At 52.6% G+C, this 18,326-nt stretch overlaps 1 protein-coding gene across 1 annotated transcript in view; it reads right to left on the reverse strand.

Annotated features, from left to right (window-relative positions):
* The window catches only part of RPH3AL (rabphilin 3A like (without C2 domains)), a 146,044-nt gene that overhangs the window by 77,233 nt on the left and 50,485 nt on the right, over window positions 1-18,326 (reverse strand). Inside the window, 3 exon segments of the mRNA XM_053893243.1 lie at window positions 6,282-6,411; window positions 8,369-8,512; window positions 13,970-14,081. Of these exon segments, the coding sequence (XP_053749218.1) occupies window positions 6,282-6,411; window positions 8,369-8,512; window positions 13,970-14,046 (351 nt within the window). The 5' untranslated portion in view covers window positions 14,047-14,081.

An 18,326-nucleotide genomic window follows, 5' to 3' on the forward strand; every position in this document is an offset into this window, starting at 1 on the left:
TCCTGGGCCGGGCCTGGGGCTGGGACCTTAGAGCAGAGGTTTTCAAACCCAAAGAGAATGAGCATCCCCTGGAGCCCTTGTTACACACAGGTCAGTGCCCCCACCCCCCAGGGTTTCTGTTCAGCAGGTACCAGGGGCTGAATGTGCCCCCTCAAAATTCATGCGTCACTGTCCTAACCCCCACGGTGATGGTGTCTGGAGGGGGCCCTTTGGGAGGTGATCAGGGTTGGATGAGGTCATGGGGACTAGTGCAGGGGGTGGGGGTCACTGCCAGCTCCCCCGAAGGACACACCTCCTCAGGGCCCTGAGCAGGGGCGCGGGGGGGGGGCAGGAATCGGGTTCGGGGCGTGGCCCCTTCCTGCCGGGCTTCCCTATCCTGTGCAGGATGCCTGACCCCCAAGAAGCTGGACTGTCCCTAAGGGCTTGAAGCAAAGTAGAAAGAGTCCCTCTTTCACATGGACTCAGCGAACACATTACAGAGACCTCTGTTTCATGCGCAAGCCCCTCTGGGTCCGCATTTTGGCCGAGACCAGACAAACCGTGACTGCTTCCCCTGCACAGTGACAACGCCGTCCTGGGCTCAGGTGGGTTCTCCCGCAGCCCTGTCTGCCCCCGCTCCGCCATGGTTGGTGAAGACTCTCCATCAAACCGAAAGCGGGCTGACTCAGCGCCTAAGCAATCAGAAGCACCAGGGCTCTCTAATTAACCAGCCAGCCCCTTTCCCTTCCCACCACAGCCCTCTGGTAATGAGGGCTGGCAGCCTGGGCGTGCAGACCCAATTACGGAGGGGACATTGCACCAAGGACCGGCATGGGTTCTACCAGCACACTCATTAGCTTGTGACTGCTGAATGCGTCAGGGCTCTTGCTGGGGACAGCTCCGTGTGGCCAGGAGCGCCTGCGCATGTGCCCCCCAGGCTTGGATCTGAACACTTCCCGTGTCGGAGGTCTCCCCAGCATCCCCTCTCTGCAGCCTGCCCACGCCCGCACACCTCCCAGCACCCAGGGCTGCAGGCAAAAGGCGAGAGGGTGGCCAGTGGATGTGGAAATAAACAGGGGAAGCTCCCTAGAAATTGGTGAGCCCAGAAGGGAGGGCTCCTGATGCCCCTCATTAGGTCCAGTGCCCTGTTAGAGCTCTCTCAGTCCCCCAGGGCCGCCTCAGTAACCCCAACCACAACTGTAATTAATTATCCATAATCCTTTAACACCCCCTCCAGAGGGTAGGGTCTATGTGTCTTTACACTGTATCCCCAGTGCCTGTACGCACAGACCTACGATAAATATTTGATGGATAAGTGAAAGGAGGACACCGTCCCTCCCCTCCCAGACACTGTAGAGCCCCTGCAAAGCTTTAACTAAACCTTTAACTAGAACAGGGGCTCTAAGGTTAAGTCTGAACCTCCCTCCTGATTCTCTTGGGACTTGGCTGTAAGTGACCACCACCTGGCAGAGTGGCCCCACCCTGGCAGGGGGTCTGCACCTCTGTGGCCATTTCCCGGGGGACCCAGGGCCATATAGACCTGCCTACTCTGCTCAAATACAGCTTGGCCCTCAAGACACCTCTTCCTTCTAATGAGCCCCATCTCCTTCCAAAGATCTCGGCCCTGCCCCCACGTCTTCGAGTCCCCAGGATCTTGTCTTGTCCCTCCCCCAAGGCTCCCGTTCCCCAGTCAAATCTGATGCCTTCTCCTACGTCCTTCCTTCTTTCAGCCCACTTCTCCTCGTCCTCGGGGCTTGCACCCTTATCGTCAAGTCCTTGCTCAGCCTGTTTCCAGCTATGTGCCTCTGCTGTGCTGTTCTCCCCTCCTCGAAATGCCCTTCACTCTGCTCTCAGCCTCTCAGAAGCCCAGTCAGCTTCCAGGAACCAGCTCCTACAGGCAGACCTCCCCACTGCTCTCCTCCTGGAACCCTGGTCCAGCCGTGTTGAGCATCACTCTAGACAATACAGTCTGCCCACCTTGACTGTCAGGACCTGAGGGAAGTCACTGTTCTAGACACCTCTCCTTTTGGATTCCTCTAACCCCAAATTAGCCCACACCAGTTGTGTAAGTGATTGAGTGTTAACATTTATATGAAGTACTTGACAGAAACCAAGGCATCTCCCTGCTGGCTCAGGACATCCAACGCTGAAGAGCTACAAAGACATCTGGAAACTTTTATATGAATTATCAAAACTATACGACTAATTGTGGGAGCTCCAATTTTAAGTACAAGAAAACATGAGTTCTAATAAGGAAAATGTGGGGTACTATGGACTGAATTGTATCCCCTAAAAATTCAAATACTGATGGAGAGTATCATCAGTTAGCTCTCCTAACCCCCAATATGACTGTCCTGGAGACAAGGGGTCTTTAGGAGGTAATTAGGGTTAAATGAGGTCATAAGGGTGGGGTCCTGATCCAGTAGGATTGGTGTCCTTATGAGAAAAGAGAGGCCAGAGCTCGCTCTCTGCCAGGTAGGACCCAGTGAGAAGCCAGGAGTGTTCGAGCCAGGAAGAGAGTCTGTACTAGAAAGTGAATCAGCCGGCACCTTGATCTTGGACTTCCAGCCTCCAGAACTGTGAGAAACAAATTTCTCTTAGGGCAGCTGCGTAGTCTGTGGCATTTGGTTTTGGCAGCCTGAGCTGAGACATAGGGTGTCACTAAATCTATCTGAGATATGTGGAAGGTCAGCTCCATCCTGGGTCTGAACAGTCAGGACCCCGAAGTGGATGAATAACAGCAACAGGTATCCTTTACTGGGTCTTTGAAATGGATCCTGCACTCTGCTAAGGGCTTCCGCCGCCTTAGCTCACCTCCTCCTCACACCCACCCGATGATGACGTAAGAAGCTTTATTACCCCATTTACAGGTGAAGAAACAGAAGCCCAGAGGTTAAGTTCTAGAGACCTTGTACAAGGTCCCGGTGCTGTGGTCGGGCTGGGACGGCAACCCACGCCCATGTGCACAGGAACGGCACTCACTGGCAAGCCCAGGAGGACCACTGCCCCTTTATCACACAGGGCAGACGGAGTGGCCTCTTGCTCCGGCCCATCTGCAGCCTAGGACTTGCTTTCCCTCCCGGGACCCTAGATCACCCTCTGTAACCCGTCCCCACCTGCTTAGATACAGTGAAAATATGTGACCCCCAGGCTGCGTTGCCTCATCTCCAACCCCACTGTCTCATCCCTAATGACAGGCAGTGCCTAACAGGTCTCCCACTGTCACTTTATCTCCCCCTGCAACCCACTCGCCAGACAGATTAGGATGAGCCGCCAGCAGCTGGGCTCATCACGTACAAAGACAAATCAGATCACATCACACCCTTGCTTAAAACACTCCACTGGCATCCTATTAAACTTAGAACCAAATCTCAACTCCTGACCTTGACTTTCGAAGCTCTTGTGGGATCGGCACGCCCGCCTCTGCCCCAGGTGCCTTCGTCAGTTCCTTGAACATGCCCCAGCTGGTTTCCACCTCAGGAACTTCATGCTTGCTGCTCCCTCTGCCTGGAACACTTTTCCACCCGGATCTTCCCAGGGCTGGCTCCTTCAGCTCTGAGCTCAGAGAGGCCTTCATGGTCATACTCCACCACACTGCCCTGCTCTAATTCACGGTGTGTTTGTCTGTTGTCTCTCTTCTCCCACCCCTGGAAAAAATCTCCACGGGGGCAAGGGGTTTGTTTGCCTTTCTCGTTCATGGTATTGTCAGCACCTAGGACGTAGCACGTAGGAGGCCCGCTACTGTTTGCAGAATGAATGGATGGATGAATGAGCGAATGACACAATCTTCTCAAGGATGGATGAAGAAAACCTCCAAATGCCCATCGTTCGTCTGTGGCCCCAACTAGCACCCTCTCCTCCACTTCTACCCAGGAGCAACTCCCCTCAGAAACTCAAAGGCCTCCCACCTCACCACCCAAGCCAAAACCAGGTCATCAGCCTGCTGCAAAATAAGAACAATTTCAAATGGAAATGTCTCTGGACCAGCCCAGTGCTCCAGGATACCATGGGGCGGGGCATCTAGAAGAATATTTTGTACCCTGTCCACCCCCATGCAGCTGAGGTCATTCCCCGGGAACACCACTGTTGCCTAGGAAATGGCTCTCCAAGGACTCTTCAGCAGTCAGGGCAGGAGCCGGCCTCTATAGCAGAGGTCCCAGACTTTTCCAGGGGAAGAGACAAGGCTCTGCCCCCTCGTCAGGGCCCCACAAACCTGGACATTTATAGCAGTTGTGGGGGTAGAGGGGCAGAAAGAGGAAATAGGCTGCTGGGCCCCGTTGTCCCAGGCAGAAGTCACAGAATATAACCGAACCTGCCCAAGGGCTGGGAACAAGGCGTTCTGAGTCCCTCTGCCTACTACCTATGTTGGTATCTGGTCCAAGGCCACGAAGGGCTTAAGGGGGAGCTGACACACAAGTGCACCCCACCCCCTGCCCTGCCGCATCTCCACTGTTCTTGGGACCCTTCACCAGCGAATCCACACTCCTTAGCCCAGTTCACCACATGTCACAGACAGGGGAAAAGTGACCTTATCTGAAATCCTGGCTTTCCCACTTATTAGTTTGGTATATTGACCTTTTTGCATCTTGGTTCTCTCGTCCAGCTTTTGAATGCGACTCAAAATGATCTTATCAAGGCTGCCGATGGCCTCCATGTGGCCAAGTCCATGTTGACTTCTTTGACTTCTCTATATTCTACAGTCCTCTTGTTCTAACCACCCCACCCCACCCCATCCCCGATCTTCTATCCCGTTACAATACATTCCCAGAATGTATTATGTCCTGAAATATTCTTATTTGATCATTACTTGCTTTCGGTTCCCTTACCCAGTGTAATCTCAAGAGAGAAGTTTCTATCTTTGTCTTGTTGACCAAAATAACTCTAGGCTTAAAACACATGGAAGATGGGTGCCAGTAAAACTAGAGTGAAAAAAACAAAAGAAAGAGGAAGATATAGTAACTTGGGAAAAGTGTCTCTAACCTAGGAAGGCAGTCAAGGGAAGTCCCGTGATGACAGCTATGCAGCAACTAGTCTGGCCTGGAGTTAAGACTAAGTGTCTCAAAGGAAAAAAATGTAGGCTCCATGCCATAGAGAGTAAAATTGAGATGCTAAATAATCCTGAGGATTGGAAGGCACATTATTCTTGGGTCAATAAGAAAAGAAAGGTAATTAGAAACTCCAGGAAAAACAGTTACTTTAAGAAGTTCTAGGGGCGCCTGGGTGGCGCAGTCGGTTAAGCGTCCGACTTCGGCCAGGTCACGATCTCGCGGTCCGTGAGTTCGAGCCCCGCGTCAGGCTCTGGGCTGATGGCTCAGAGCCTGGAGCCTGTTTCCGATTCTGTGTCTCCCTCTCTCTCTGCCCCTCCCCCGTTCATGCTCTGTCTCTCTCTGTCCCAAAAATAAATAAAAAACGTTGAAAAAAAAAATTTAAAAAAAAAGAAGTTCTGGACTTAAGGCGCCTGGGTGATTCAGTCGGTTAAGCGTCCGACTTCGGCTCAGGTCATGATCTCGCAGTTCATGAGTTCGAGACCCTCATCTGGCTCTGTGCTGACAACTCAGAGCCTGGAGCCTGCTTTGGATTCTGTGTCTCCCTCTCTCTGCCCCTCCCCAACTCACACTCTGTGTGTGTGTGTGTGTGTGTGTGTGTGTGTGTGTGTGTGTGTGTGTGTCTCTCTCTCTCTCAAAACTAAACATTAAAAAAAATTAAAAAACAAAAAAAGAAGTCCTGGACTCAATAGGAACCAATTTAATATGTGGCACAATTTAGAGTAATCTGTGGAGTATAAGATAAGGGAAAAATCCATTTGACTTTGCAGCAAAAATCATTCTCATTTGAGGGGCCAGGGATTGAGAGCAGATCAACAGAATAAGAAGTATTATCCTAGCACACTGGCCCTGAGGTGGATTTTATTTATTTAAAATGACTAATAAAATTTATTGAGTACTTATGTGCCAAATAAGGTTTTAAAGAGCTTTGCATGTAATAAATAATCCTCACAACTTTCTAGGGTACATATTATCGTTATCCCTATTTTACAGATGAGGAAGACGAGACTCAACATATTAAACAAGTTTTCTGGGGTCATCCAGCTGGTGGAAGAACTGAATTCATACCCAGGCCTGAGAAATCCAGAGGTCCACTCCCCACAGGTGGCCCTAGAAGACAGGCCATTTGACCTAAGGCCTCAGTTCTTCTTGCCAACCAGCACAGGATACTGTGTGCACGCAAAGACACACACAGACACACGCAGTAGACACTCCCGCAGAGCAGGGCCAGACTGGGTAGGCAGAGCAGGGCCTTACCTTCCTGCAGTCTTTGCAGAACACCGAGGAGCTGCCCAGGAAGCCCAGCATCTCCCCACACAGCAGACACTGGGAGAGGCCATTCCCCATCACGTTCCGCCTCATGGTCTCCAGCCGCTCCACCAGCCGCCTGCAGCACAGGACAGAGTCAGATGGAATGTGACCAGAGTCAGATGGGATGTTTCCTGTGCCCAACCTGACCACTGCCCGGGTGTGGCTGCCACGGGGCCCCAGCGCTATATCCTGCCCCTTGTGCTACTCCCTCACCTGGGGTACTGTTCCCTGCCCCACCCCTTTCCCAGGCCAGCTCCTAGTCATTCATTTGCTCGCCAACTATTGAGTACCTACGATGTGCCAGGGACTGGGAATATTGAAGCAAACAAGCCAGAGACAGACACGGTCCCTGCTCTCACAGAACTTATGTTCGGTAAAGCGAGGAAGTCCATGAGGAAGTCAACGTGCAAACTGATTTCAGACAGAGGGCGTGCTATAAAATCAACTAAGTGTGTGGGGAGAAGTCTAAGGGGGACTGTATGCCCAGGCATGTCCAATGGTGATCAGTGACGGCCTCTCCGAGAACGAGAACGTGTGAACTGACAAGGCCAAACCACGTGAAGAGCGGGGGAGGGGCACTCCAGGAGGAGGGCAAAGGCAAAGGCCTTGGCACCTTAGAACAGCAGGGTGGCTGGTAGGACCACCTCCCTGTGAACCAGCAGGAGCCTGGGATAAAGGGGGCTGGAGGGGCGAGGAGGGGACAGATGACAAGGGTTTTGTAGGTCACAAAATAGAGTTTGGATTATATTCTAAGATCAATATGAAGCCTCTGAAGAGTTTTAAGGAGAGGGGCGATTTGATCCAAGTGACATTTTTAAAAGCTCACTCCAGCTGTGGGTGGAGAGCCAGGACTGGGGTTGGCAGGTGGGGGGGGGGGGAGGGGGGAGGGTAGTGCAGGTGAGGAAGCCAGCAGGAGGCAGTGGGAGGTCCAGTGAGGGGGGACCAAGACTGGCATTACTGGAAATGGGGCGTGAGGGTGGGGGGTAAGAGGGGGATCCGGGATGATGTAGAGGTTTTGGTTTGAGCAAGTGGGTGCATGAAGAAACTGGAGGAAGAAAGAAAAAGTGATCTTCTCTGAACCTCTGATGCCGAGTGTCTGGGAGCCTCCCCTGAGCCCTGCTAGGATAGGTCACTCTCCTCAGGGCCCCAGGCCCCTCAGCCCACTGTGACTCCCTCCCTTCATGGCAACCCTACAACCCCCACGAGGCTGGTGGCCACTTCGGTCTTATCGGCCACTGTATCTCCAGTACCCAGGGGACACTCAGTGGAAACTCCTGAACGAACAAATGGAGGACAGATTGCAGATACATTGTCTCAGCCCCCTCCCCCAGTGAGGAGGATGCTATTTTCCCTCACTTTAAAGAGGAGAAGATTGGGGTGCCTGGGTGGCTTAGTCAGTTAAACATTGGACTTCAGCTCAGGTCATGATCTCACGGCTCCATGAGTTCGAGCCCCGGGTCAGGCTCTGTGCTGACAGCTCAGAGCCTGGAGCCTGCTTCGGACTCTGTGTCTCCCTCTCTCTGCCTCTCCCCCACTCATGCTCTGTCTCTCTGTGTCTCTCAAAAGTACATAAACGTTAAAAAAAATTTTTTTAATAAAGAGGAAAAGATTGAGGCTCAGAAATATAAAGTCACTTTCCACGAGAGTTATACAGTTCCTAACAGGTGGAGCCCAGAACCAAACACCTAGGCCTCTCTCTCATGGCAACCCTACATTCTCCCCTGAGGTGATCAGGCTCTGCCTGGGACCAAGGGGGAGCAGACTGCACAGAAGCTGCCTCTACCTACGCGCCCTCCAGAGAGCACTTCTGCTCACATGTGCCTGGGCTCACGTGTCCAGAGAGCACTTCTTACAGAGGGGCCTTCTGAGGCTTTGCTGGGCTGGGTTATGCATCTATACCCCGGGGGCACTGGGGCAGAGCAGACTCACTCTGCATGGTGACAGCCAGCACGAGGACCCAGAGTGTTGATCTGACACTGAATGCCTCTGCTTCCCTCTCCTGGATCCCGTCCCAGCTCAGAAGCGGCCCTTACCCAATTCTCTGCTGCTCCAGGACGTCCAGCCGCTCTGCTCTCTGGATCACCTGCAGGATGGCCTCCACCTCGGCGGGGCTGAGGCACTGGTTCTTCCTCTGCTTCTCCGTCTGATAGGTGTGCACAGACCAGCCCGTCTGCAGCCTGGAGAGAGAACACAGCCGGCCTTGAGGCCACCACAGTGCAACCCCCAGGCAGCCCTGCCAGGTCACGAAGCCCCCCTGGAAACAGTCTGGGGACGGCCCAGGAGCCGTGTGTCAGGAGGAAGGATTCAGGGAACAGGGCAGACGCTTTGAAAGCTGGCTCTGACACCTGCCAGCCACTGGGTCCCGCACAGACGGCAGTGCTGGCTTAGCACCGTGGGAGGCAGGAGCACGGAGTGTGGCCTCCGGACGGATGGAGAAAGGCCACGGCCACGGCATGTGAGGCTTCCGAGGGAGGAACACGGAAGATCATCGAGACTGAGATCTGAGGCGTATAAGTGAAACGGAACTTGACCACGGGATAGGAAAGAGTGGCAATTGGGTTAAAAACAAACCCTGAAGAGAAAAGGAGATGCACACAGCAGTTTGAAAACTAGAGGGTTCGAGGGCAGGAGGGTAACACACCAGTGTACCAGGAGAGGCGGCGAGGGCAGGCCGGGTGGTGGGGCAGAGCTGGGGCACAGCCGGGGGACCCTAGAGTCTCCACGGCCATGGGCTGCGAGAGCGCCGCCTCCTGAAGCTGTGACCAGGGGCTGAGGGCAAGAATTCACACCCGTCCCATCTTTCTGGATGGAAAGGGAGTGGCGGCAGCAGACCGAGCCCCAAGTCTCTGCCCAGGGTCCCAGCGTCTCTGAGACATTCTGAGCCAAGTGCTGGGGACACAGAGACAGGCAAGATGGCAAGTGGCCACCTCGAAGAACTGTAACGTGCTTGGGGACACCGATGCCCAGTCAGTTACACCAGTATTTACTTAATGAAAACCAAGAAGAGCTATGCAGTCAGCACATATTTGTTGGGTGTCCACTGGGGCTCGTTAGGTGTTAGGGATGTGCTGCTGGGTGGGACATGCAGGCGGGCATTAGGAGGACGTATAAATAAGAGAACTAACCTAGTTGGGCTATGTTCTGGAAGGGCTTCCCTAAAGAAGTGACAGCAGGGGTGCCTGGGTGGCTCAGTCGGTTAAGCATTCGACTCTCGGTTTCAGCTCAGGTCACGATCTCACAATTCATGGGTTCGAGCCCCGCACAGGGCTCGGCAATGGCAGCGCGGAGCCTGCTTGCAATTCTCTCTCCCTCCTCTCTCTCTCTCTCTGCCCTTCCCCCACTCTGCCCCCCACCCCCCGTCTCTCCCTCTCTCCCTCTTCCTCCCCCCACACTCACTCTCAAAACAAACACACTTAAAAAAAAAAGAAGTGACAGCAGGCAAGAGTCTTAGATGCAGGACACAGAGAAGGAGGGTGAGGATGTAGACGCCTTCCGGGTGGTTCCCTGACACAAGGTGGACACCGGTGGTCTCATATCACTGCCCCACCCAGGCTGCTACAACCAACAGTTCTTGCACGGTGGGCACAGTGAGTGTCAGGAGGGCGAAAGAGCGCGTCCTCCCTCTGCAAGTAGAGCAGGCTGGTTAAGGTGAAGGACTCAGACTGGAGTCTGCTGGTTTTTACCTTCTGGCTCCCTCCCTTCCCAGCGGTGAGAATGCAGGCAGCTGTTCACAGCCGGATCTCCCGATCTGCCTCTATAAAGGGCGCCATGCAGATTAAACGAGGCAGGGTAGACAGGGCGCTCTGCATACAGCAGATGCCCAATTGCTTAATCAGTGGTGGTTACTGATGATTACTATAATCACCACGGGTAGGACCATCAGGAATGGCTTGACCAAAGAGGCAGGGCTTGTGCAGGATGAACGGGCGCTTCCCCAAACGGAAAGAGGGGGACGGCGTTCAGGCAGAGGACCCATGCGTGCAAAGGCTCAAAGACATAAAATAAAACAATATGCTGTACTGAGGGTCTCCAGACTTCTAGACTGCTTATGTCTCCAATTCAAAAAGAAGCACAGCCCTAGACCAACACTTTCTCAAGCTGTCCTCACGGGGCTGGGGGAAGCGAACAATAGGAAAGGGGCAGGACTGGGGGGCAGAGGAAGGGAGTCCAGTCCTTGGAGTGGGCAAGGGCACGCACCCGCCTTTCCTCTGTGCACTGGGCAGACTCAGGCCCTGAAAGGCAACACTCTCTCACCCCAACCTGCAGGCTTTCTCCACCTGAGCATTTCAAGGACTCAAGTGACTGGCCAGGACACCCTCTGTGTGTGACTCACTGGGCCCAGGGAGGAGACCTGGAAAACAGGGTCCCCAAGCTCAGGCCTCCCACCGCATGGGAAAAAGAAAAGCCAAGCAACACAGAAGCGGGAGGGCACAGCACCAGCAACTGCCATCCATCCTGGCGGGTGCAAATCCTACCCAGCTAGCTCTGGGCCTGGCTCCGCCCAGGGCACGGCAGACCTCTTCGCGCCGGACCCTCCTGCCATTCTATAAGGCAGTCTCCCCATTTCTCAGTGGAGTAAAGAGACCGAGTGTAGTTAGATAGCTTTCTAAAGGCAAGTCAGAGGTGCCCGAGTGGCTCAGTCGGTTAAGCCTCCGACTCTTGATTTCAGCTCAGGTCATGATCTCACAGTTTGTGAGTTTGAGCCCCGCATCAGGCTCTGCGCTGACAGCCTGCAGCCTGCTTGGGATTCTCTCTTTCTCCCTCTCTCTGCCCCTCCCCTACTTGTGCACGCACACACACGTGCACGCACACACACGTGCACGCACACACACGTGCATGCACACACACACACACACTCTCTCTCTCTCTCAAAATAAATACATAAACATTAAAATAATAATAATAAAATACACCATAAAGGTGATCAGAGGTTGGTTGGCCTCCAGATCCAAGGAGCCCATGGCCAGCCGCTGCTGACAGCCCCCTGCCAGGCTTCCCTAGGGCATCCTTCAGGCCTCCATTTCTGCCTCCATCTGGTCACCTACCAAGCCCTGACAAGCTGTTCTCTCAATCAACCTCCTCCCTGGGCCCCTGCCTCTGTCCAGTCAGGCTGCAGCTCGTGCCTATGGCCCTGGCTGCCTCTGAGTATCTTGTTCCCCGGAATGGCCCTCCACACCACCAAAGGTGGCCAACTCGTGGCTGCCAGATAATAGGCATGGTTGTAAGCCCCGAGGAAGACTCTTCAGTGGCGACCAGCGCCCATCTGTACATCCCCCCCATACGGTGGCCTCAGCTCTCGGCTGGCCTGGCCTCACACGGTGCACAACAACTGTTCCTAGTTCCTTGCGTTCTAGGCTGCACGCTGTGTCCAGGCCTTTGCTCACACTGTGCCCTCCACCTGCAGCGCCTGCCCCTCTCCCTAAACCCCCTTTTCCACTGGGTCGCTCCTATTCTTTTTAAAGTCTTCTTTTATTTTTTATTTTTTAATGTTTATTTAATTTTGAGAAAGACGGCGGGGGAGGGGCAGAGAGGGAGGGAGACAGCGGATCCAAAGTAGGCTCCATGCTAATAGCAGAGAGCCCGACGTGGGGCTCAAACTCACAACCTGTGAGATCATGACCTGAACCAAAGTCGGATGCTTAACCAACTGAACCACCCAGGTGCCTCAAGACTTCTTTTAGATGCATGGTGAAGATTCGCTCCAAGGTGGGTCAAGAGTCCATTCTCAGAGTTCCCAGAAGGCCCAGGCATAGCTCCATCACAGGGCTTAAACATTACCTCAAGGCCGGGTGGGAGACCCTCTGTCTCCCCGTCCAGAATGTGAGTCTAGGGGACCAGCCCTGCCCTATCTGGCCCCTGAACACTTCCCCAACTTCCTTTCCCCCCTTTTAGCACCTCACTCTGCATTCAAGCCACAGTGGCCTCCTATCAGGCCCTCTATATGGCATGTTCCTTCTACCTCAGGGCCTTTGCTCATGCTATTCCTTCTGCCTAGAAGCTCCTTCCCCCTATTTCCATCTAACATGTACCCCTCCTCCAGGACTCAAATTAAACATCACCATTCTCAGGGAAGCCTCTCCAAATCTCTGGATTAAGTTAGCACCTGCCTTCTTCACCCCACTGCCTGCTTCCACTGTCAAAGTAGCTACACATGGGTAATTTCATGTATAATGTTCACCTCTCCCTATCAGTGCCTTAAGACCAAGCACCATATTGGTCTTGTTCACTGCTGTGCAACCAGTGCCTGGCACCTGGTAGGGGGTTAGAAAATGTCTGATGTCTCAGGACAGACCTGAGCTGATGCCTGGGTGGTAACTTCCCCGGGCCTCCCAGAGGAACCGTCAGGGCACAGCGCCCAGTTGCAGGATTTGTGGTATTCTTCTTTACGGAGCCTGGCATTACAAGGAGCCTGGTATTACAAGGCAGCACACCCTGGGGAGGAGATAAAAGCATTTGCTCTTCTAAAAGACGCTACAACAGCTTCTGGCTGCTGCTGAGCACAAGACAAGGTCAGGGAAAACTCAAAGAAATGCCACAGGGGTCATCAGGGGTCACACCAGGCCCTGGTACAAGAGCACAGCTCTCTTCATATGCTGCCAGGGAGGACACATCGTCTTGCCTGGCATCGAAGCAGAGAGGGACAGGGGCTGGCTTCATCCCTGGTCTCTCCCTTGTGGGGGGCGCTGTGCAGGGGCTGAAAGGAGCTGAGCCACCCCAGTGAGAGGGACAAATTAACTACTGCACGGAGATTCCTGCAAATCATGCAGGGCTCCACTCTTCTCGGGCGTTTCGGATTAATTTTTCTATCCCTCTTTGATGTTTCAGCTCTGTCCCCCTGCAGGCCTGTAACATCTAATTGCAAATTTCTTGAATTTGGTCCCATTGGGGAAATGCCGGCTCCCATAACTGACACTGTTTGACAGATCGAAGGGGCATTCTTGGGCTTATCAGGCACTGGGGACCACCAAATCCTCAGATGGATAGGGAAGACTGGAAGGCAGGACAGGCATCCGGGAGCCTCTGGTCTCCAGCCACAAGGGGACATTGAGGAGAGATGGCCCAATCTAACTGGATCTGAGGGATCACCAGGCTGAGGGTAACAGGAAAACTGGGGCTCTCAGGGGACAAACCAGCATCAGAGAGGCCCTGTTAAGGGCAGGGAGGAGACTGGGGATGCCTTGAGGCTGGCTGTGTGTTTCAGCCTGGGCAGGGAGGTGACGGGGGCAGGGGCTCAGGGACTGAAGGCTCAGTGACAGGGGGATTTATATTCTTAACCGAGAAGGCAGAGGAAGCAGTTTGACACCCGCACCCCCAGCCTGCTGTGATAGAAAGAACACAGGCATGGGAGTCAGGGGAGCCTGGGTGCGGGTCCCAGGCCTGCCACTCACAAGGTGAGTGCCTTGGGCAAGGAGCCCAGCCTCGTTTTCCTCATCCAAGAAATGAGGGTAAGTCCGACGTGGCAGTTAAATGAGTGAATGGCTGTTAAGTGCCCAGCTCAGGCCTGGTGTGCCTCAGTCATGCACTTGTCTCCAAACTTCTCTTTCCGGGTCCCCGATAACGCATCTTGTCCAAAAATGGAGGGAAGCAGGGATGGAGGAGGAAGGGAAGGCCTGGCGGGGCCTTGGGGGACTCACTTGGCTCGCAGGGCAAGCTGCCGATCATTGGGGCAAACCCACTGGTCGTTCCCGCTGCCGAAGATGGTGTCGGCCATGGCCTGGAGTGCCCAGCCGGGGCAGGGAGTCACATCTGAGGTGAGAAGAGGGAAAGACAAGGAGCGTGTCATCAGCTGGGGGGGAGATGGCGCACCAAGCGCTGGCACTTCCGGTGCGTCCCCGTGCCAGGCCACCTGCGGACGCATCGCCCACAGAATCCCTTCTCCAGCTAAATACCGTTCCCTCAAAGCTCCTCTTTCTCCTAATTCTGGGAGGGATAACTACGTGGCTCATGGAGCTAAGTGATAAGATTGGACATGACTGGCCGGACATCCGACATCCGGGGTTAGAAGCAGAAAAGGGAGGAGAGGCACATCTCAGTAATCTTCAACTTGGCCGGCAGGCCCTGAGGGCATTTGACTCCCGCCCCTCCCAAGTACAGCCCCTACTGGACTGAGCACAGTGCCTAGCAGGAGGGGCTGGGGCCAGGGGGGCACACAGCCAGATAGCCCGGGCAAGCCTTACACCACCCCCCAACCTGGGGGTCCCATCGCAGCAGCCCAAGGCCCATGGGTGCAGTGAAAGTTGGCCACCCTCACGGGCTCTGCTCCCCACCACGTTCTGCTGACCATCACAGTGCTCCCCAGAGCAGGAAGGAGGGCAGAGAGCAGCGGCTGCAGCCGGACTGCCATCCTGCACAACTGTAGGGGGCACGGTCCACCAGGACTACAATGACAACGGCACCCTCGGGCATCCTGCAGGGAGGCACCCCGGCTCCAGAACTTCCTGGTGGTTTAACTGGTGCAGCCCAACTTAGCTACCTTTCTCCTTGCCACCAAGGATAGACCGGCTCCTTGATTATCTAGCATGAGGATTATCTAGCTCATATATTCTGAAGGGTGTGTGTGTGTGTGTGTGTGTGTGTGTGTGTGTGTGTGTGTGTGTGTGTTGAGGGGAGGGAATGGAAAAGAGAGTAACTCAATCCCAGAGCAAAGATGAGGGATTGCACTGAGTTATCCACACCCCCCTGAGCCAATCCCATCTAGACCAGTAGATCTCAAACATAGGAATCTTTCATACTCTTAAAAATTACTGAGGTTGGGGGCGCCTGGGTGGCTCAGTCGGTTGGGTGTCTGACTCTTGATCTCGGCTCAGGTCACGATCTCACGGTTCATGAGATGGAGCCCCACACGGGGCTCTGTGCTAACAGCAAGGAGCCTGCTTGGGATTCTGTCTCCCTCGCTCTCTGCCCCTCCCCCACTCATGCTCATTCTCTCCCTCTCTCTCAAAATTAATAAGCATTTTTTAAAAAAAGTTACTGAGGTTGGAAATTAGTCTAGCAGTGCTTTCAATGTTAAACAGAGTTACCATGTGACCCAGAAACTCCTTTGAGGTATATACCCAAGAGAACTGAACATATATGTCCACACAAAACCTTTTATATGGGTGTTCGTAGCAGCATTATTCACAACAGCCAAAAAGAGGGAACAATTTAAATGTCCACCAACTGATAAATGGATAAAATATGCCATATCAATGCACACTGGAATATTATTTGGCCATAAAAGAATAAAGTACTGACACAGGCTATAACACGGCTGAACCCTGGAAGCATTATGCTAAGTTTCAAGAGTCAGTCACAAAAGACCACATATTGTACGATTCCATTTACAAGAAATGTCCAGAACAGGCAAATCCAGAGAGGCAAAAAGTAGATTCATGGCTGTCAGGGTCTGGAGTGCGGGTGGCCAGAGGAGAATGAGGAGTTTCTACTACTCAGTTCAGGGTTTCTTTTGGGGGGTCATGAAAATGTTCTGGAATTAGGTCACGATGATGGTTGCACAATTTTGAGAGTAAACTAAAACCAATGAATTGTAACCTTCAAGAGTGTGAGTTTTATGGTATAGGAACTATACCTCATTAAACTGTTATAAAAAATTCTTTCCAATGGCAAATGATGTGAGCTTTATCTATTCATATTTACCACATTAGAAATTAAAACTAAAAAAATTTTTCATTGTAATTCATCAAAAAACAATAAACCCATTAGATGTTCACATATTTTATGTATGTATGTATGTATGTGTGTGTGTGTGTGTTTATATTTAGGGGCGCCTGGATGGCTCAGTGAGTTAAGCATCTGACATCAGCTCAGGTCATGATCTCACGGTCCATGAGTTCAAGCCCCGCCTCAGGCTCTGTGCTGACAGCTCGAAGCCTGGAGCCTGCTTCGGATTCTGTGTCTCCCTCTCTGCCCCTCCCGTTTGTGCTCTGTCGCTCGCTCTCTCTTTCTCTTGCTCTCAAACATGTTACATTTCTTTTTGAGAGAGAGAGCACAAGAGGGGGAATTGTAGAGGGAGGGGGACAAGGGATCCAAAGCAGGCACTGCACTGACAGCAGAGAGCCCACTGTGGGGCTCTAATTCACAAACTATGAGATCATGACCTGAGCCAAAGTCAGCCACTCAACCAACTGAGCCACCCAGGCTCCTTCTCTATATTTTATTTAAAAATATTTTTTTTCAGAACAATTAGTGAGAATGGTATTGCTTTACATTTTAAAAAATCTGCAGGTGTGCCTGGGTGGCTTGGTCGGTTAAGCGTCCAGCTTCGGCACAGGTCACGGTCTTGTGGTCTCATGGTTTGTGGGTTCAAGCCCCACGTCGGGCTCTGTGCTGACAGCTCGGAGGCTGAAGCCTGCTTCGGATTCTGTGTCTCCCTCCCTCTCTCTGTCCCTCCCCCGCTCGTGATGTGTCTCTCTCTCTCAAAAATAAATGTGAAAAAAATTTTTAAATAAAAATAAAAATCTGTGTAATATTTGGTTTAACAAAAGTCAGCTGGGTGTTCATATCCGATTTTTTTGTTCAATCTTTTGTAATTATGTGGTTTTGTTAAACTGTAGGAAGGATATCCAGATCCTCACAGATATGTACTACATGTGGAAAAGGGAGGAATATCTTAATCTATGTACCTACCTACCTATCTGTTTAGTAGGCTTCATGTCCAGCACAAAGCCCAAGGTAGGGCTTGAACTCACGACCCTGAGATCAAGACCTGAACCGAGATCAAGAGTCGGATGCTCAACCTACTGAGGCACCCAGGCGTCCCAAGGGAGGAGTACTTCAATAGTCTTCCTAGATAATTGTGGATACTCTTTCATACTGTACCAGAACTCAACAGATGGTAGTTTCCTAAAGATTAGTTTCAATTGTGGCTTCTGGAACCGCATTAATGAACTTTTCATTTTCAGTACATTTGTGAGAGAACAGGATGCAGTATCTTATTACTATCAGGAAAACAGTTTTGACCTTGTGAATTTCCTGAAAGGTACGGGGATCCCCAGGGATCCTTGGATCATGGTTTGAGAACTACTGTTCCAGACCAATGTCACCGATTTCTATGATGACCAGCAGGGGGCAGCGGGTGGACTGTAGCTAACTGACCCACATAGAGACCAGGCCCATGACCTAGAATGCAGTGGTCTCCCTATCCCGCGCAGCACATCCAAGTACCTGTGTTCCACTGTGGGCCACCTGGGGAGAGAGACCTGAGCACCTCCAGACCCTAACGGGACCCCATGGCCAGGCCCAGCACTGGGAGGCCACCATCACCAAAGTCCTCCTCAAATCGAAAGCCTTGATCTTCTCCCAAATGAGGCGAACATATGATCCAGGAAAACACAGACAGGGTCAAGATGACACTCATCAAATAAGTATAAACCAGTGTCCCACCTCCGGCCTTCAGTGCTCTATGGTTTGTTGTTTTTTTGAAATTTCTGTTATCTTGTGATTAGCACAATCACACTGCCACGTGGGTGTGAAAAGCATTACCCTGTTCCAAGTAAACATTTAGAACATACTACAATTCATTAGCCTGCTCATTATTTTTTTTAAAAAATACTTTGAGGGGACGCCTGGGTGGCTCAGTCGGTTAAGCGTTCCACTTCAGCTCAGGTCATGATCTCACGGTTTGGGAGTTTGAGCCCCACACTGGGCTCCTTGTTGGAGGTACAGAGCTTGCTTGGGATTCTCTCTCTCTTCCTCTCTCTCTGCTCCTCCCCTGCTCGCTCGAGCTCGTTCTCTCTCTCTCTGTCTCTCTCAAAATAAATAAATACGAACTTTAAAAAAAAAATACTTTGGGAGCTGCAAGAAATGGAAACGATGGGGGTCTCCCTGACACAGAGGGACTGGACTGTGTCTGGGCAAACAGGGTGTCGAGGAGCCACCGCTCCTGCCACAGCCTGCAGGGGGCACCACGTCCCCGGCCACTGCTCCCAGGGCTGGAGGGTCCTGAGCCTCTCCTTCCGCTCTACCACAGACACCCCCACAGAAGCGGGGGCA

The sequence above is a fragment of the Panthera pardus genome, unplaced genomic scaffold (assembly GCF_024362965.1).
Source record: "Panthera pardus isolate Hobbes unplaced genomic scaffold, ASM2436296v1 HiC_scaffold_3, whole genome shotgun sequence".
NCBI lineage: Eukaryota > Metazoa > Chordata > Mammalia > Carnivora > Felidae > Panthera > Panthera pardus.